Source organism: Rhineura floridana, chromosome 11, assembly GCF_030035675.1.
Source record: "Rhineura floridana isolate rRhiFlo1 chromosome 11, rRhiFlo1.hap2, whole genome shotgun sequence".
Taxonomy (NCBI): Eukaryota; Metazoa; Chordata; class Lepidosauria; order Squamata; family Rhineuridae; genus Rhineura; species Rhineura floridana.
The window spans coordinates 27,466,370-27,481,610 of record NC_084490.1 but is presented as its reverse complement, the minus strand read 5'-3'; the positions used below and the strand labels follow the sequence as shown (position 1 = coordinate 27,481,610).

Sequence of the window (15,241 nt, the reverse complement as noted above, 5' to 3'; positions counted from 1 at the left end):
AAAGTTTCCAAACTTTTCCTCATCCATTTCCTCATTCTGGAACTTGGCTATCTCTTCACCTTGCCATAGTTCACTCTGAGCACTGAAAAAAGTTTCCGGAGTTGACCTGTTCTGAAGCTGGCCTCAGGTGTAACAACTGTCCTTGAACTGTTAACCTAAAATATACAGTTCATACAGAAGCAAAACAGGCATAAACTAGTTGAAAGAAAGGTAATTGTTTTCTGTGTCCACAAGAAGTCTTAATTTTGTAATTCTTCCACCATGCCATGTTCACTCATCATCACATAAACACCAGTGTCTTAACTCTTAAGCAAGATCTGGACTCCATTTGAATACCAAAGAGGTCCAAATCTCTATGGAATCCTAAACACCAAAGGAAAAACCTCACACTGGAGTATCAGATTACACCAGTTGCTCCTTTAAAGATAGAATAGGCTTGCATGGCCTCTCTTTCCCTTGCAACTGTTTTTTAAAGTGAAGGAGATGTAAAGTACAATGAAATTGGCAGAGTCTTTTCTGTAAGGATAATGAACCCCCCCCCCAAGATCTCTGGTGGAAAAAACACACACAGCACCACTGTGTGACTTCCTATTTATTAGCAAACACAGTTGACTTCTAGCATTTTAGAAGGAGCTGATAGATGCAATCCTATCACAGACCCAAAAGTTAAGGTTTTTTTTTTTTCCACGTTTGGAATTGGAGAGTACATAATGCAGAAGATTCAAGGCAGGCAGACAACTTGAGGTGGGTTGTGCCTGGTTCAAGTCTGCTCACAAGAATTTGAGCCAATATGTTTGCTGAAGCAAGCACCCATGCTGCAATTCTGATGACATCCCTATAATTAGCATTTCCAATGTAATATATATGTATATAAGAATAAAATTAAGAGACAGACTTATATTCTTTCATTCCTTTTCTCTCCTCCTCAGCTGCTCCCTGTTGTTCAGCTCTGGCCTCAGTACAATGATGTAACATTTAGGGCAAAAGATGCAGCCCAGTAATCCAGCACTGGAGGCCAAGATAGAGAAGATCTCCACAGCCACCATGTATTTTCCTTTGGTGCTCAGGTAGGTTGGAACAAAAGACAACCAGACACTGCAAAACACCAGCATGCTGAAAGTGATGAATTTGGCCTCATTGAAACTGTCAGGTAACTTCCTTGCGAGGAAAGCCACAAGGAAGCTGATTAAGGCCAGGGAGCCCATGTAACCCAAGACACAATAAAACATGGTGGCTGAACTCTCATTACATTCCAGAATGATTTTACCATGCAATGAGTGCATGTCCTTATCTGGGAATGGAGGTGAAGTACTCAACCAAATAACACAAATCCCTGCTTGAATAAAGGTGCAGGAAAGGACAATATAATTTGCCAGTCCTTTCCCCACCCATTTCCTCATCCTGGATCGTGGTTTGGTTGCCATGAATGCCAGAATCACAGTGATGGTCTTTGCCAACACAGAGGAAAGGGCCAAAGAGAAGATAATGCCAAAGGCTGTTTGTCGCAGAAGACAGGTCATATTTCCAGGCTGTCCAATGAACAACAATGAGCAGAGGAAGCAAAGGAGGAGGGAAATGAGGAGGATGTAGGTGAGGGTCCGGTTGTTGGCTTTGACAATGGGAGTGTCCTTGTGCTTCACAAAAGTTCGAAGGACTAAAGTGGTGAGGAATGATAAAAAAATAACCATGATAACTAAGATGATCCCTAAATCTTCTTTGTATGAAAGGTAAATTAGAACTCTTGGAATGCACTGAGTTTGATCCTCATTTGGATACTCTTCTTCTGGACAATTGATGCAGGCGTCCATATCTTTAAAAGAAGAACACAGAAGAGGAACAGCATTTTAAGTATTTCTTAATGTTGAACAACATCTCTCTAAGGAAGACTGTTATAAAAACTAGTGAGAATGCATCCTTTTGTACTCTTGCAGTTATTTTACCTGGCAGCCAAACATTAGCCAGAGTCTTTCTTTAAACATTGATTAAAAATCTTTATTTATGTATATACTTTAAAAAAATAAACTACCATTGTATTTGTGCAACAGATAGTTATTGCTATTTATTCAATTTATATCCTGCCTGTTCTTCTGAAGAAGCCCACGGTGGCAAACATATCAATAATATAAAACAATTAGGAACATTCACTTATGGTTGCCAGGAACAGTATCATTCTGGAAATCATTAATGAGGAAGATACACACACTTCACCAAGGCAGACATATCCACTGAAAAGGTCCTGCCACAGGTCAGTGCCAACTGGTTTACGCCCAATGATGTCACCACCACCAAGGCCTCACCTGCCAATTCTAGGGTTGAAGATGGTTGATAATGGGGAAGAGGCTGCGATGGATACCATTCACATGAACCCATGGGAAGCCCCACTTATCAGCCTAGCAGCCACATTCTCCACTAGCAGAATTCTGCAGCCTCCAGACCATCTTCAGACCATATCTTGCAGCTTCTAGATCATCTTCAATGGCAGCCCCCCCATACAGAACATTGTAGTAGTCCAGATGGGAGGTTACCAGAACATGGACAACTGAGACCAGGCTATTCTAGGCCAGTCACAACCATATCTGATGCATCAGCCTAAGCTGTGCATAAATACTGTAGCCACAGAGGCCACTTGAGACTCCGGTGACAAGTTGGAATCCAGGAATATGCCCAGACAATGAACCTGTTCCTTCAGGGGGAGTGCAATCCCCCCCAGAACAGGTCACACACCTAATTCCCAAACATACTCTGAATAGATAAATACATAAATAAATAATATATTTTGTTATAGAAATTGCTTTATGTTTCTTTGCATTATGCCTCCCACCCTTTTGGTGTGAGATCCTCCCTTCCGGACATGGAGCACAGTCATAGCAGCAAAATTTCTCTCCTTCCTTCTTTTTCCTGCTGGAGCCAGGATAGCAGTTGTCATTGCACGTAGAAACTGGCAGCACCTGCACAGAAACATGAAAGATGATTACCAACAAGAGAGGTTTCTCCCCCCCCCCCAGAGTGCAGGTCAGCAAATACTGGGGTGAGTTTCAGATTACACAGTGTGATAGTACTGTCTCTCCGCTGAAGTTCGCTTCAAAAGGAAAACCATAATTGGTGATGGTGTGGGATACTGTCTGAGCAAATGTTCTTCTCTACAGAGATGATTTACAAAAGAAAAGAAATGTATAAAGTCAAAACCTCTGCAGAGCGCTCACTCCACACCTAATAAGAATTCAGCTTCATTAATCCGTTGAATTGGTTCGATGACGGACAGTGGGGATGACCATTGCCCTTATGCCTGGAACACAGAAATAAGTAGCAAGATGATAAAGGACCTTTGCAGAAGACACCTAGTTTAGGAAGCATGAAGAGAGTCTGACTTTTTAGCAGGATTAAAGAGGGATTGAAATACCATGTTATAAGAAACCACCAAAACTGTCTCTTTTGACATAAAATGGTTACAAAAGAGCAATTGTTGGGGGCATGGTTTCCTTCTGTGACCTTTTTAAAAAATAAAGATGAAATAATGAAGCCAGAAATAAACCTAGACCATCTCAGGAATATGAGATAATGCATGTGAAGCCTCAAATTGGGTATCATCAGTCTTTCTATCTTTAGAAAGAAAGGCAGAATCTATAGACTTTGGGGGTATTTTTCAAGAATGCTAGCCAGCATAATTCAGTATCTGAAGAACAGACAGAATGATGAACTAGCCTAATTGACATTTTCTCCCTTCTATGCTCAATATTTTGTTGCTATAGGGCTGTTCACATGTTATTCTGTATACAGGCACAAGGAGCCTATACACATGCACAGACGTTTGTGTGAATGATTGTACATGTGGTGAATGTAAAAGTAAATAGATGGATTAACTCTTCAAAAATGTCAGTATAGATTACGTGTACAGCTGTCCTCATGTTCACTGTTTCTGTGTATGATCATGTTCAGTACCTCACCTGATTAAAGCTTTGATGCCACACAATATGATCATCATGGATGGTTAGCTCTTTGCCTGGAGGAGCCTGAGGTTCCAGTCTTCCAACCTTTACTCTGACCACAGAGCCATTGGGAAACATCAGCCAATTTGTAACATCAAAACCTGCAACGAATTCTCCATTGTCATCAAAGCTCACTGTGTCTCCAGCACTGTTGTTGAATATGATGTGCCTTAGAAAGGGATGGACCTAAATTCAAAGAGAATATCAAGAAAGGGATACCTACGTCTTCAAACTATTTCAATGAGCTTCACAATGGCTTGCCATACTCTTTTAATTTATTTTTGTACAGTACATGTGCTGACTCTATATTTCTAGCTGGCAATTTCCTTCATTTGTCTGAATTTCAAAGGCACTATTTTATATTGTCCATTGATTATCCAATTGGATTTATAAATGCCAGCAACAAAACAAAAATAAAAACAAAACGATTTTGATGGAACTTTTTTAGAGAGGTCAAAGTTTCCATTTACTTCTGGATCATGTATTGAATTGCAATTACCTGCCATGGTTGCAAATTCTGAAATACTAATCTCCAATCTTTAAACAGCCTTCTGTGTTTAAAGATGTTTTCGTATATGGCCTGCAAAGCATGTGCCACAGCATAGACAGCATTGTAGATACTGTAGCTGTGGCCAGTCATCTTAATTTCAAACAAAACACCAGGAATGCTCTCCAGTTTCTCCTCCCCAGTGCAAGTCTTCTCTTCATCTTCCTCCGGCTCCTTTGAGATTTTTATTGAACAGCTGAATGCCTGCTTCCAGAAGTCCTGGATAAAACCATCTCTTTTGGACCAGGAAGGTCTTATCCTCTTAATAAACTTTTGGAATCCTAATGGTTGATTTGAGTGAGCAGTGAAGGATATGGAACCATGGAACATTTGCATATCCCAAGTCTTTTGAAAGGACACTGATGTGAAATCCCAGTGGGATGTAACAATCCACACTTTACTGAGAGGAGGCAAATCCATATGGGATGCTAAAAACAGAAATATCCTCACAATCTGAAAGGATGGAGGTTCTCCATATATAAAGAATACATTGGCTTTTTTCTCAAAGATAACTTCATAGGTTTGCCAGTGATGTATAAACAAATCTATTAACTTATCCACATAATTCCATTTTGGCATTCTTACTATGAAGGAATAACAGATTCCATTCTGGGAAAGCATAGGGACCATTGTCTGTAAGAACCGGTCCCCTCTGTCATCATCCACAGCCCCAACCCCAACCCACTTCCATCCGAAATGCTGAAGTAACCGCACAAGTCCCATTTGCTGGTGGGCTTCGGTGGGAACCATTTGGTACAAAAACGGGAATAGTAGTTTGGAATTTTGTAGTGGCAAAAATGAACCATAAGTGAGCTGAAATAAAATGTGTAATAACCTGATTTGAGTGAGCAGTGAAGGATATGGAACCATGGAATATTTGCATATCCTAAGTCTTTTGAAAGGACACTGATGTGAACTCCCAGTGGGATGTAATAATCCACACTTTACTGAGAGGAGGCAAATCCAAATGGGATGCTAAAAACAGAAATATCCTCACAATCTGAAAGGACGGAGGTTCTCCATCGATAAAGAATACACTGGCTTTCATCTGAATGATAACTTCATAGGTTTTCCAGTGCTGTAAAAGCACATCTATCATATTATCTACATAATTCCACTTTGGCAGTCTCTTTATGAAGGCATAACAGATTCCATTCTGGGAAAGCATAGGGACCATTGTCTGTAAGAACCGGTCCCCTTTGTCATCATCCACAGCCCCAACCCCAACCCATGTCCATCCAAAATACTGAAGTAATCGTACAACTCCCACTTGCTGGTGGGCTTCAGTGGGTACCATTTGGTACAAAAATGGGAATAGCATTTTGGAACCTTGTAGTGGCAAAAATGATCCATAGGTAAGCCGAAATAAAATGTATTTGGATATTTTTGGATGGAATGTTATATCTTAGAAGTAGAGAGGTGCAGTGGGTTCTGTAGCTCATCTAGACCCACACTCTGTGTGATGCTGGAAATCCAGAATTAGACCATTCCCAACAGATTTTTCCCTAACCTCTGTTTAAGACCTCTAGAGGTAGCCTACACATCACAAAATCTAGTCCTGTCCTTTGGGGTTCCATAGAAAAAGCTTTCATCTTCTTCTGTGTTACAGGCATTTTGGAATTTGAGAAATGCTATAATGTCCCTTTCTTAATTTGCTCTTTTCCAGGATTAAGACTCCCTGTTCCTTCAACTTTTCTCCATAGAACCTCTATTCTATAATCCTGACAACCTTTCTTGCCCTGGGAAAGGAAGCAAGCAAACTGTCCAAAGCAGTCCCTGCTTAACTTCATAACTATCAACAAGAGCTTCTGCCCGCCCCCATCCTGGTCTGTTTCCACTAACAGCTTTTATGCTATTTGGGCTTGAATTGGCCCAATTATATCCCTATTTTGGGTTAGAATGTTATGGCTTTCTGGTATGGAGTGACTAACAAGGCCTTAGACCAATTATTTCCAAAATAATGTGTGCTTTTGCTCAGAGGTAAACATTTAACAGATTCAGGGGAAAAAATCTTAGGGACCCCTACTCCACATTTTTTTTTAAAAAAAGTTTGATTTAGAGAGTTAAAAGACCAATAGGCAGACTTATTCTGGACTGTTCCACTTTACTAAGCTAATACTTAGGAATCCAAACTCTCCAGTTCAGCTTCTTGGTTTCTTTGTGGCCTTCTCCAGCTCCTTTCTGTTATAGAGTCTCACTATGCTTCATTTCACTACTGATTTAAGATTAGCTTTTGATCAATTGTGATTCTGAGATCATTTGCACATGTATTACTGAATGCAATTTTTGAATAAACATTTGCCTTTGTTGAAATTATTTATGTAAATTTAAATCAAGGTCATCTTAAATAGTATTCCTGTCTCCTGGGATGTTAGCAATCCCTTCTAATTTTACCATATCTGAAAATTTGATAAAGATATTCTCTACCCCTTCATGTAAGTCACTGAGAAAAAGTTGAAAATGTCCCAAGATAGGCACATTTACCGACCCACTCAAAACCTCCATCCATGTGATGTGAAGTATTTGGTAGGAGCAGGATGAAGGATGAGGCTATACTATCCCAGGGTGGGTTGGGGCCAATTTGAATCACCAAATTGGGGCCCAAATCAGATTGGAGGGCATATTCCTAGTAACTGATGGGCAATCCTTGCATAAAATTTTCCAATGTGCTGTGAGTCCACAATCTGCTATCATCATGAAGCCTGCATTTAATCAATTTGATTATCAAAGCATCATGAGGAACTTTGTCAAATAGTTTCCTAAAATCAAGTGGTATGGCACAACTGTGAAAGCTCCATACGCTCATGCACAAAGCTTACCTGTGGAGTCTTGTAGATCGCTGAAATGACAGCCACATTGACAGAGATCTCAGAGAAACATCCTCCAATGATTGCTATCAGATTGTTCTGCTTGTGACACCTGAAGTTGGGGACAAACCTCTGTTTTGATGAAAGGATGCTCAGAGTGGCTTTACAGGCCATTCTTGCAGTCAAGTAGCTATTGAGGATGTGGAATCCCAGAGATATATTTGACAAGATTGTGGGATTCTCATTGATCTCTTTCACAGCAAATGTTAAGGCCATTATATGCTGGTAGTTCTTAGGCACTGAACTGTAATAAGGATTACAGGTGTTTAATAAAACAGCCACAATAACAGAAATGCATTTGTACATGTCATCATCATTAATTCAAATGCTCCCGACAGGAGCTGAGAAAGGTCCGGTTCGGAATAAACCTACCCCCTGGGATAAAAACCAAAGAAATGATGAAATTTTAAAAGGGGTAGGCCTAGAAGTAGGCATTGTGAGAGCAGGGGCACAGGATATAAATTCAGAAGAGCAAAATTACCACAGGCCAAACCACAAGTGCCAAAGACACTTGAAGAGAGACACTGCTTACAAGTGCCTGTACGCTAATGCTAGGAGCCTCCGAACCAAGATGGGAGAACTGGAGTGCTTGGTCTTAGAGGAGAGCATTGATATAGTGAGCATAACGGAGACCTGGTGGAATGGAGAAAACCAGTGGGATACGGTTATCCCTGGATATAAACTATATCGGAAGGACAGGGAAGGACGTATTGGTGGTGGAGTCGCTCTATACGTGAAAGAAGGCATTGAATCCAGCAAGCTCGAAACCCCAAAAGAGGCAGTCTCCTCCACAGAATCGTTGTGGGTGGTGATACCATGCCCCAGGAGGGATTTAATACTGGGAACGATCTATCGTCCCCCTGATCAAAATGCTCAGGGAGACCTTGAGATGAGATATGAAATTGAGGAAGCATCCAAACTAGGAAATGTGGTAGTAATGGGTGACTTCAACTACCCGGTCATAGACTGGCTGCATATGTGTTCCAGTCATGACAAAGAAGCAAAGTTTCTAGATATTCTAAATGACTATTCCCTAGACCAGTTGGTCATGGAACTGACCAGAGGGATGGCAACCCTGGACTTAATCCTCAATGGGGACCGGGACCTGGTGCGAGATGTAAGTGTTGTTGAACTGATTGGGAGCAGTGACCACAGTGCTATTAAATTAAACATACATGTAACTGGCCAATTGCCAAGAAAATCCAACACGGTCACATTTGACTTCAAAAGAGGAAACTTCACAAAAATGAGGGGATTGGTAAAAAGAAAGCTGAAAAACAAAGTCCAGAGGCTCACATCACTCAAAAATGCTTGGAAGTTGTTTAAAAACTCTATATTAGAAGCTCAACTGGAGTGCATACCGCAGATCAGAAAAGGTACCGCCAGGGCCAAGAAGATGCCAGCATGGTTAACGAGCAAAGTCAAGGAAGCACTTAGAGGCAAAAAGTCTTCCTTCAGAAAATGGAAGTGTTGTCCGAATGAAGAAAATAAAAAAGAACACAAACTCTGGCAAAAGAAATGCAAGAAGACAATAAGGGATGCTAAAAAAGAATTTGAGGAGCACATTGCTAAGAACATAAAAACCAACAACAACAAATTCTATAAATACATTCAAAGCAGGAGACCATCTAGGGAGACAATTGGACCCTTGGATGATAAGGGAGTCAAAGGTGTACTAAAGAACGATAAGGAGATTGCAGAGAAGCTAAATGAATTCTTTGCATCTGTCTTCGCAGTGGAAGATATAGGGCAGATCCCTGAACCTGAACTAACATTTGCAGGAAGGGATTCTGAGGAACTGAGACAAATAGTGGTAACGAGAGAGGAAGTTCTAGGCTTAATGGACAATATAAAAACTGACAAATCACCGGGCCCGGATGGCATCCACCCGAGAGTTCTCAAAGAACTCAAAGGTGAAATTGCTGATCTGCTAACTAAAATATGTAACTTGTCCCTTCGGTCCTCCTCCGTGCCTGAGGACTGGAAAGTGGCAAATGTAACGCCAATCTTCAAAAAGGGATCCAGAGGGGATCCCGGAAATTACAGGCCAGTTAGCTTAACTTCTGTCCCTGGAAAACTGGTAGAAAGTATAATTAAAGCTAGATTAACTAAGCACATAGAAGAACAAGCCTTGCTGAAGCAGAGCCAGCATGGCTTCTGCAAGGGAAGTCCTGTCTCAGTAACCTATTAGAATTCTTGGAGAGTGTCAACAAGCATATAGATAGAGGTGATCCAGTGGACATAGTGTACTTAGACTTTCAAAAAGCGTTTGACAAGGTACCTCACCAAAGACTTCTGAGGAAGCTTAGCAGTCATGGAATAAGAGGAGAGGTCCTCTTGTGGATAAGGAATTGGTTAAGAAGCAGAAAGCAGAGAGTAGGAATAAACGGACAGTTCTCCCAATGGAGGGCTGTAGAAAGTGGAGTCCCTCAAGGATCGGTATTGGGACCTGTACTTTTCAACTTGTTCATTAATGACCTAGAATTAGGAGTGAGCAGTGAAGTGGCAAAGTTTGCTGACGACACTAAATTGTTCAGGGTTGTTAAAACAAAAAGGGATTGTGAAGAGCTCCAAAAAGACCTCTCCAAACTGTGTGAATGGGCGGAATAATGGCAAATGCAATTCAATATAAACAAGTGTAAAATTATGCATATTGGAGCAAAAAATCTTAATTTCACATATACGCTCATGGGGTCTGAACTGGTGGTGACCGACCAGGAGAGAGACCTCGGAGTTGTAGTGGACAGCACGATGAAAATGTCGACCCAGTGTGCGGCAGCTGTGAAAAAGGCAAATTCCATGCTAGCGATAATTAGGAAAGGTATTGAAAATAAAACAGCCGATATCATAATGCCGTTGTATAAATCTATGGTGCGTCCGCATTTGGAATACTGTGTACAGTTCTGGTCACCTCATTTCAGAAAGGATATTATAGAGTTGGAAAAGGTTCAGAAGAGGGCAACCAGAATGATCAAGGGGATGGAGCGACTCCCTTATGAGGAAAGGTTGCAGCATTTGGGGCTTTTTAGTTTAGAGAAAAGGCGGGTCAGAGGAGACATGATAGAAGTGTATAAAATTATGCATGGCATTGAGAAAGTGGATAGAGAAAAGTTCTCTCTCTCTCATAATACTAGAACTCGTGGACATTCAAAGAAGCTGAATGTTGGAAGATTCAGGACAGACAAAAGGAAGTACTTCTTTACTCAGCGCATAGTTAAACTATGGCATTTGCTCCCACAAGATGCAGTAATGGCCACCAGCTTGGATGGCTTTAAAAGAAGTTTAGGAGGACAGGGCTATCAATGGCTACTAGCCATGATGGCTGTGCTGTGCCACCCTAGTCAGAGGCAGCATGCTTCTGAAAACCAGTTGCTGGAAGCCTCAGGAGGGGAGAGTGTTCTTGCACTCGGGTCCTGCTTGCGGGCTTCCCCCAGGCACCTGGTTGGCCACTGTGAGAACAGGATGCTGGACTAGATGGGCCACTGGCCTGATCCAGCAGGCTCTTCTTATGTTCTTATGTTCTTATGTCAACCCTGAGGTGAACCTTAGAACCATAGAAGATAATATACTGAAGAATTATCTGAAATAGATATTCCTCCCATCAAGAACTAAATGGTTTAAATGCCTTGGGATCATTTTCGGGCTTAATAAACTGTATTTGTCAATTCCCTTATATACCAAGAACAGCAATCCGCCCAAAGTATGGTTGTATACATGTGTCAGGGTTATATCTTAGTCATACTCACAGAAAAGACCCATGGCAATTAATGAACATGATTAACTTAGTCTTATTCTTTTCAGTGAGTCTACTCTGAGTATAACCATGGATACAACCGTTTGTGTCTGTAAATTCTGGATATGGATCAGATTTAGATTAATCCTGTATCCCAGGCCAAATTATGCTTGTTTGGAGAGATTCAGGAGATGTCTAAGATGAATCAGGCTTGCTCTAAATCAAGTCTAGGTCCTCTGAAAGCCTTGTGATCAATTTGGAAGCAAAGACAGCCATTGCCTCCTGAAAAAAATGGAACATTTCACCCCAAGCATCCCATATAATGAAAACACAAGTGCTAGGAGAGGGGGAGGAAAAGATGTGGAGGGGAAATGTTGTGACTCACGGGCCTAGCATTCAACCAGAGAATAACTTTATCAGGGCTCTCCTTTTCACTTCTACTCACAGTGCTTTTAGGAAGGATACAGAAGATGCTAGATGTCGATTCTGTATTTTCACTGCAATTTGTGATTGTGTGTCGGTGGCAGTACAGACAACAGGGCTTCCAAGAATATTTGAGTGTGAGGACTAACTGGGAGTTTTATCACTGGATGAAGCAATAATCTTACCCTGTGTGTGTCTGTAACACAGTCGCAACAAAGATCACAGAAAACATCTTATAAAAGGGGGGAAGGGAATCTCTTTTTAAAAGCACCTCAGACATTAAAGGATCTCCTTGCACTACGCAATGTGAACAAGCTCTATAGTGTTCACTTTCATGTATTTTCCCAATGCATCATCCATCTACTCCATAAAGGATGAACTACTTATAGTTTCTTTTTATAACTTTGGTGGAGAAAACACACACACACACACACATACACAAAACACATCCTCTCTCATTTAAAATAGTTTTTAATTCATCATAACTTCCCAGTTCCTCCAGCCATTGCTTTGAAATCCTGCAAGATGCTTAGGGCTTATCCAGAGAACCACTTCATTAAGCATTCATCCTGATTTGCTTGCACAAAGCTTACACAGAGGTTAGATTATATCTGGTCTTTATTGGGTATTCATTCTAATTTGCTTGCAGGGTTTTTATATATCTTTTCATTTGTCACTCATTCATCCCACACTTTTCAGTGAATTTCCCTATCACTTTCCAAACTGCAAAACATTCAATTCTTTTTTAAAGTGGATTTGTTATACCAAGACAACTAAGAGCCCTTTAATCCACTTTTATTGTACAAACCTAAAGTACCAGTATGTGCATGAGTTCCTCCTGAAAAATTAGTGACTGTCTGGAGACACCCTGACTTACGAGCATTTCTAAGAGAGATGCTAAACTAACCAAAAAACTTTAGCAGCAGAAGCTGTTTTTCATCATCCTCAAAATTAATTTTAATGGTGCCTGTCAAAAAACTACACCAACACTCTGCACATGTCCTTCAGAAATTTGTCAGGTTCTTACCTAGAGGCATCTCTATAACATTTTCCACTGTCATGCAAACAAACCACGAAACAATAGGGAAGATTAAGAGAAATTTGTTTTAATAACTCCAAATTGTAAAGGACATCCTTGCAGCTATCCTTCTGAATTTTAGTACGTTTAATCCTCTCAAAAGGGCTACCATGTCTTCAAATTCCATCTGATTCTGCTCATCCTAAATAATGATGTTTTTTAAAGAGCAAATTGTAAAGGCTCCCTGCACAAAAATCCCTATTTCTCGCAGCCTTTCCCCAACCAGTGTGCCTCCAGATGTTGTTGGACCACAACTCCCATCAGCCTCAGCCATTGGCACTGGTTGGGAAAGGCTGCTCTAGAGGTTGTCCAGTTTCATATACTAAAAAGGAGCTACTTTCACTGCAAATTTCATTCAATTGTCATTAAAAGAAACATAGGTATAGATATATCACCATTTGTTATTGATCCCAGAAGGATGCAGTTAATCATTAAATTCATGTATTACTGAAAAAATAGAAATACTAATGTTTTAAAGCAAAGTATTTTGGCCTCCATCTTTCTTAGCTGTTCTGGTTAGAATGAAAGGGTGTTGTACCCATGACTGTCTAAAGTGCAATAAACGTCTGGTGTGGATGTGGCCAGGGACAGTTTTAGTTTAAATTTGGATGGGAGACTACATGTGCCTGCTGTAGAATAAAAAGGTGGGGGGAAAGCTGAAAAAGAATGATACTGTTTACAGTGTTTTCCTTTTGGAAAGGAAAGGGGCTTTTCCTCTGCTCAGTACCCACCCACCCAATCTCCTCCCTTCCCCCCCTCCTGCCTTTCTCCTCTCCTCCTTGCCCTTCACCTGGTCAGTTTCACCTGTTCTAAGCATGATTGCACAGGAGTAAATCTCACTGAACTCAGAAAGCATGCAAATGATCAAACCTGCCCTCCCCTCCTCCTCTTCCATCCTATCCCCTTCCTCTTGTCCTTCCCTCCCACTTTCTTTCCCACCTTCCTTTGGCCTTCCCCTCCCCTTCCAATTCCCTCCTTCCCCTCCCCTCCCCCTCCCCTCTCAACTCACTTCCTCCTTCCCTCTCCTTTCCCCTCTCCCTCCTCCTCCCCCCCATGGTCAGTTTTACCTCTCCTAACCATGATTGCATGGGAGTAAAACCTATTGAACCCAATAACCATGCAAATGATCAGACCTGCCTTTCCCCTCATTCCCCTCTCCTCTCCCTTCCTCCTCCCTTCCTCCCCCCTCCCCTCTTCCTTCTTCCTCCTGCCCTGGCCACTCCAGCCCTCCCTCCCTCCCCTCCTCTTCCCCTTCTCCCCCAGTTTTACCTATCCTATGCATGGTTGCATGGCAATAAATCCCACTGAACTCACTCAGCATGTAAATCAAACCTGCCCAATTCCTCAGCTCCCCATCCTACCTGCTCCCATCCCTCTCCTCCTCTTTGCCCTCTTCCCCTTCCTCCTCCTCCCCTCCCCATCCCCCATGGTCATATTCACCTATCCTAAGCATTGCAGGGTAGTAAATCCCATTGAACTCAATAAGCATGCACATGATCGATTCATTCTCAGCAAACTTGCACAGGATCCTATATCTTACCTCCCGGATTAAAAAGCAGAGAAATCCACTAATAGGCCCCCAAAAAACAAAAACAAAAAACCCCTTGCAGTTTGAGAACGTACCTATAGCCAACAGATATTTCTATCGAATTTTAAAAAGTAGGGAAATTTTGCAGCTATAGTGAATGCACCAGGGGAGCAAGAGACCTGACCTCCTCTCTGATATATTGTACTGCCCTACAAAATGCGAACAGTGGTCAGCAGAGACTGTAGTGTTTTTATGAAATATGGTTTGTTTATTTACACACATTCCAACCTGAGTTTAGGATGGAGGGGCATCAGCAGTCCTCCTGGACTCAGCCTTGACTTTGGAGGCACAGGTCTCTGCAGTCTCTAGAAGTGCCTTTACCCAATTAAAATTAGTTCGTCAACTTCGCCCATTTCTGGAGACTGCTGATCTAGCTAAAGTGACCCATGTGTTGATCACTTCTCGTCTAGATTATTGCAATTCTCTTTATATTGGGCTCCCCGAAAGAATACTGCAACAACTTAGAATGGTGCAAAGAGCATCAGTTTTAATGATAACAGGAACTAACTGGCAAGCCCACACTACACCACTCCTTCAACAACTTCATTGGCTGCCTGTTTCTTACTGGATACAATTTAAAATATTAACTTTAACTTTTAAAGCGCTACATGGTTTGGGCCCCTCTTATTTAGCTAACCGGATCTCTTCTTATGAACCCCCTCGGCTCTTGAGATCGGCCCTAGACTCGACCCTCACCATTCCTCCTTTTTCCCAAATTCATCTGTCCAATGTCAGAAATAAGACGTTTTCTGTGATTGCCCCTACTTTATGGAATAATTTACCTCAAGAAATACGCCTTTCTTCCTCTCTTTTAATTTTTTGTCGGCAGCTGAAAACCTTTTTATTTTGTTCTGCTTTTAAATTGTGAGATACTGTTTTACTTTGTTGTTTAATATCAATTGTTTTATGACTATTTTGTAAATGCTGCTCTGAATACTTTGGAAAGAGAGCGGGATAGAATTTTTTAAAATAAATGTATAAATAAATCCAGCTTTTCCATCAGGGTTACAGGAGGCATC

The 15,241-nt window shown here is 41.3% G+C and overlaps 1 protein-coding gene across 1 annotated transcript; it reads right to left on the bottom strand.

Moving 5' to 3' along the window:
• Window positions 1–905: 905 nt before the first annotated feature.
• LOC133367652 (vomeronasal type-2 receptor 26-like) lies at window positions 906–7,616 on the bottom strand. The gene is made up of 4 exons (XM_061591748.1): window positions 7,353–7,616; window positions 3,945–4,172; window positions 2,822–2,948; window positions 906–1,810 (listed from the first exon to the last, which is right to left on the bottom strand). Exons 1-4 carry the CDS (start codon window positions 7,614–7,616, stop codon window positions 906–908), a joined length of 1,524 nt encoding a protein of 507 aa, XP_061447732.1.
• Between the last annotated feature and the right edge of the window lie 7,625 nt (window positions 7,617–15,241).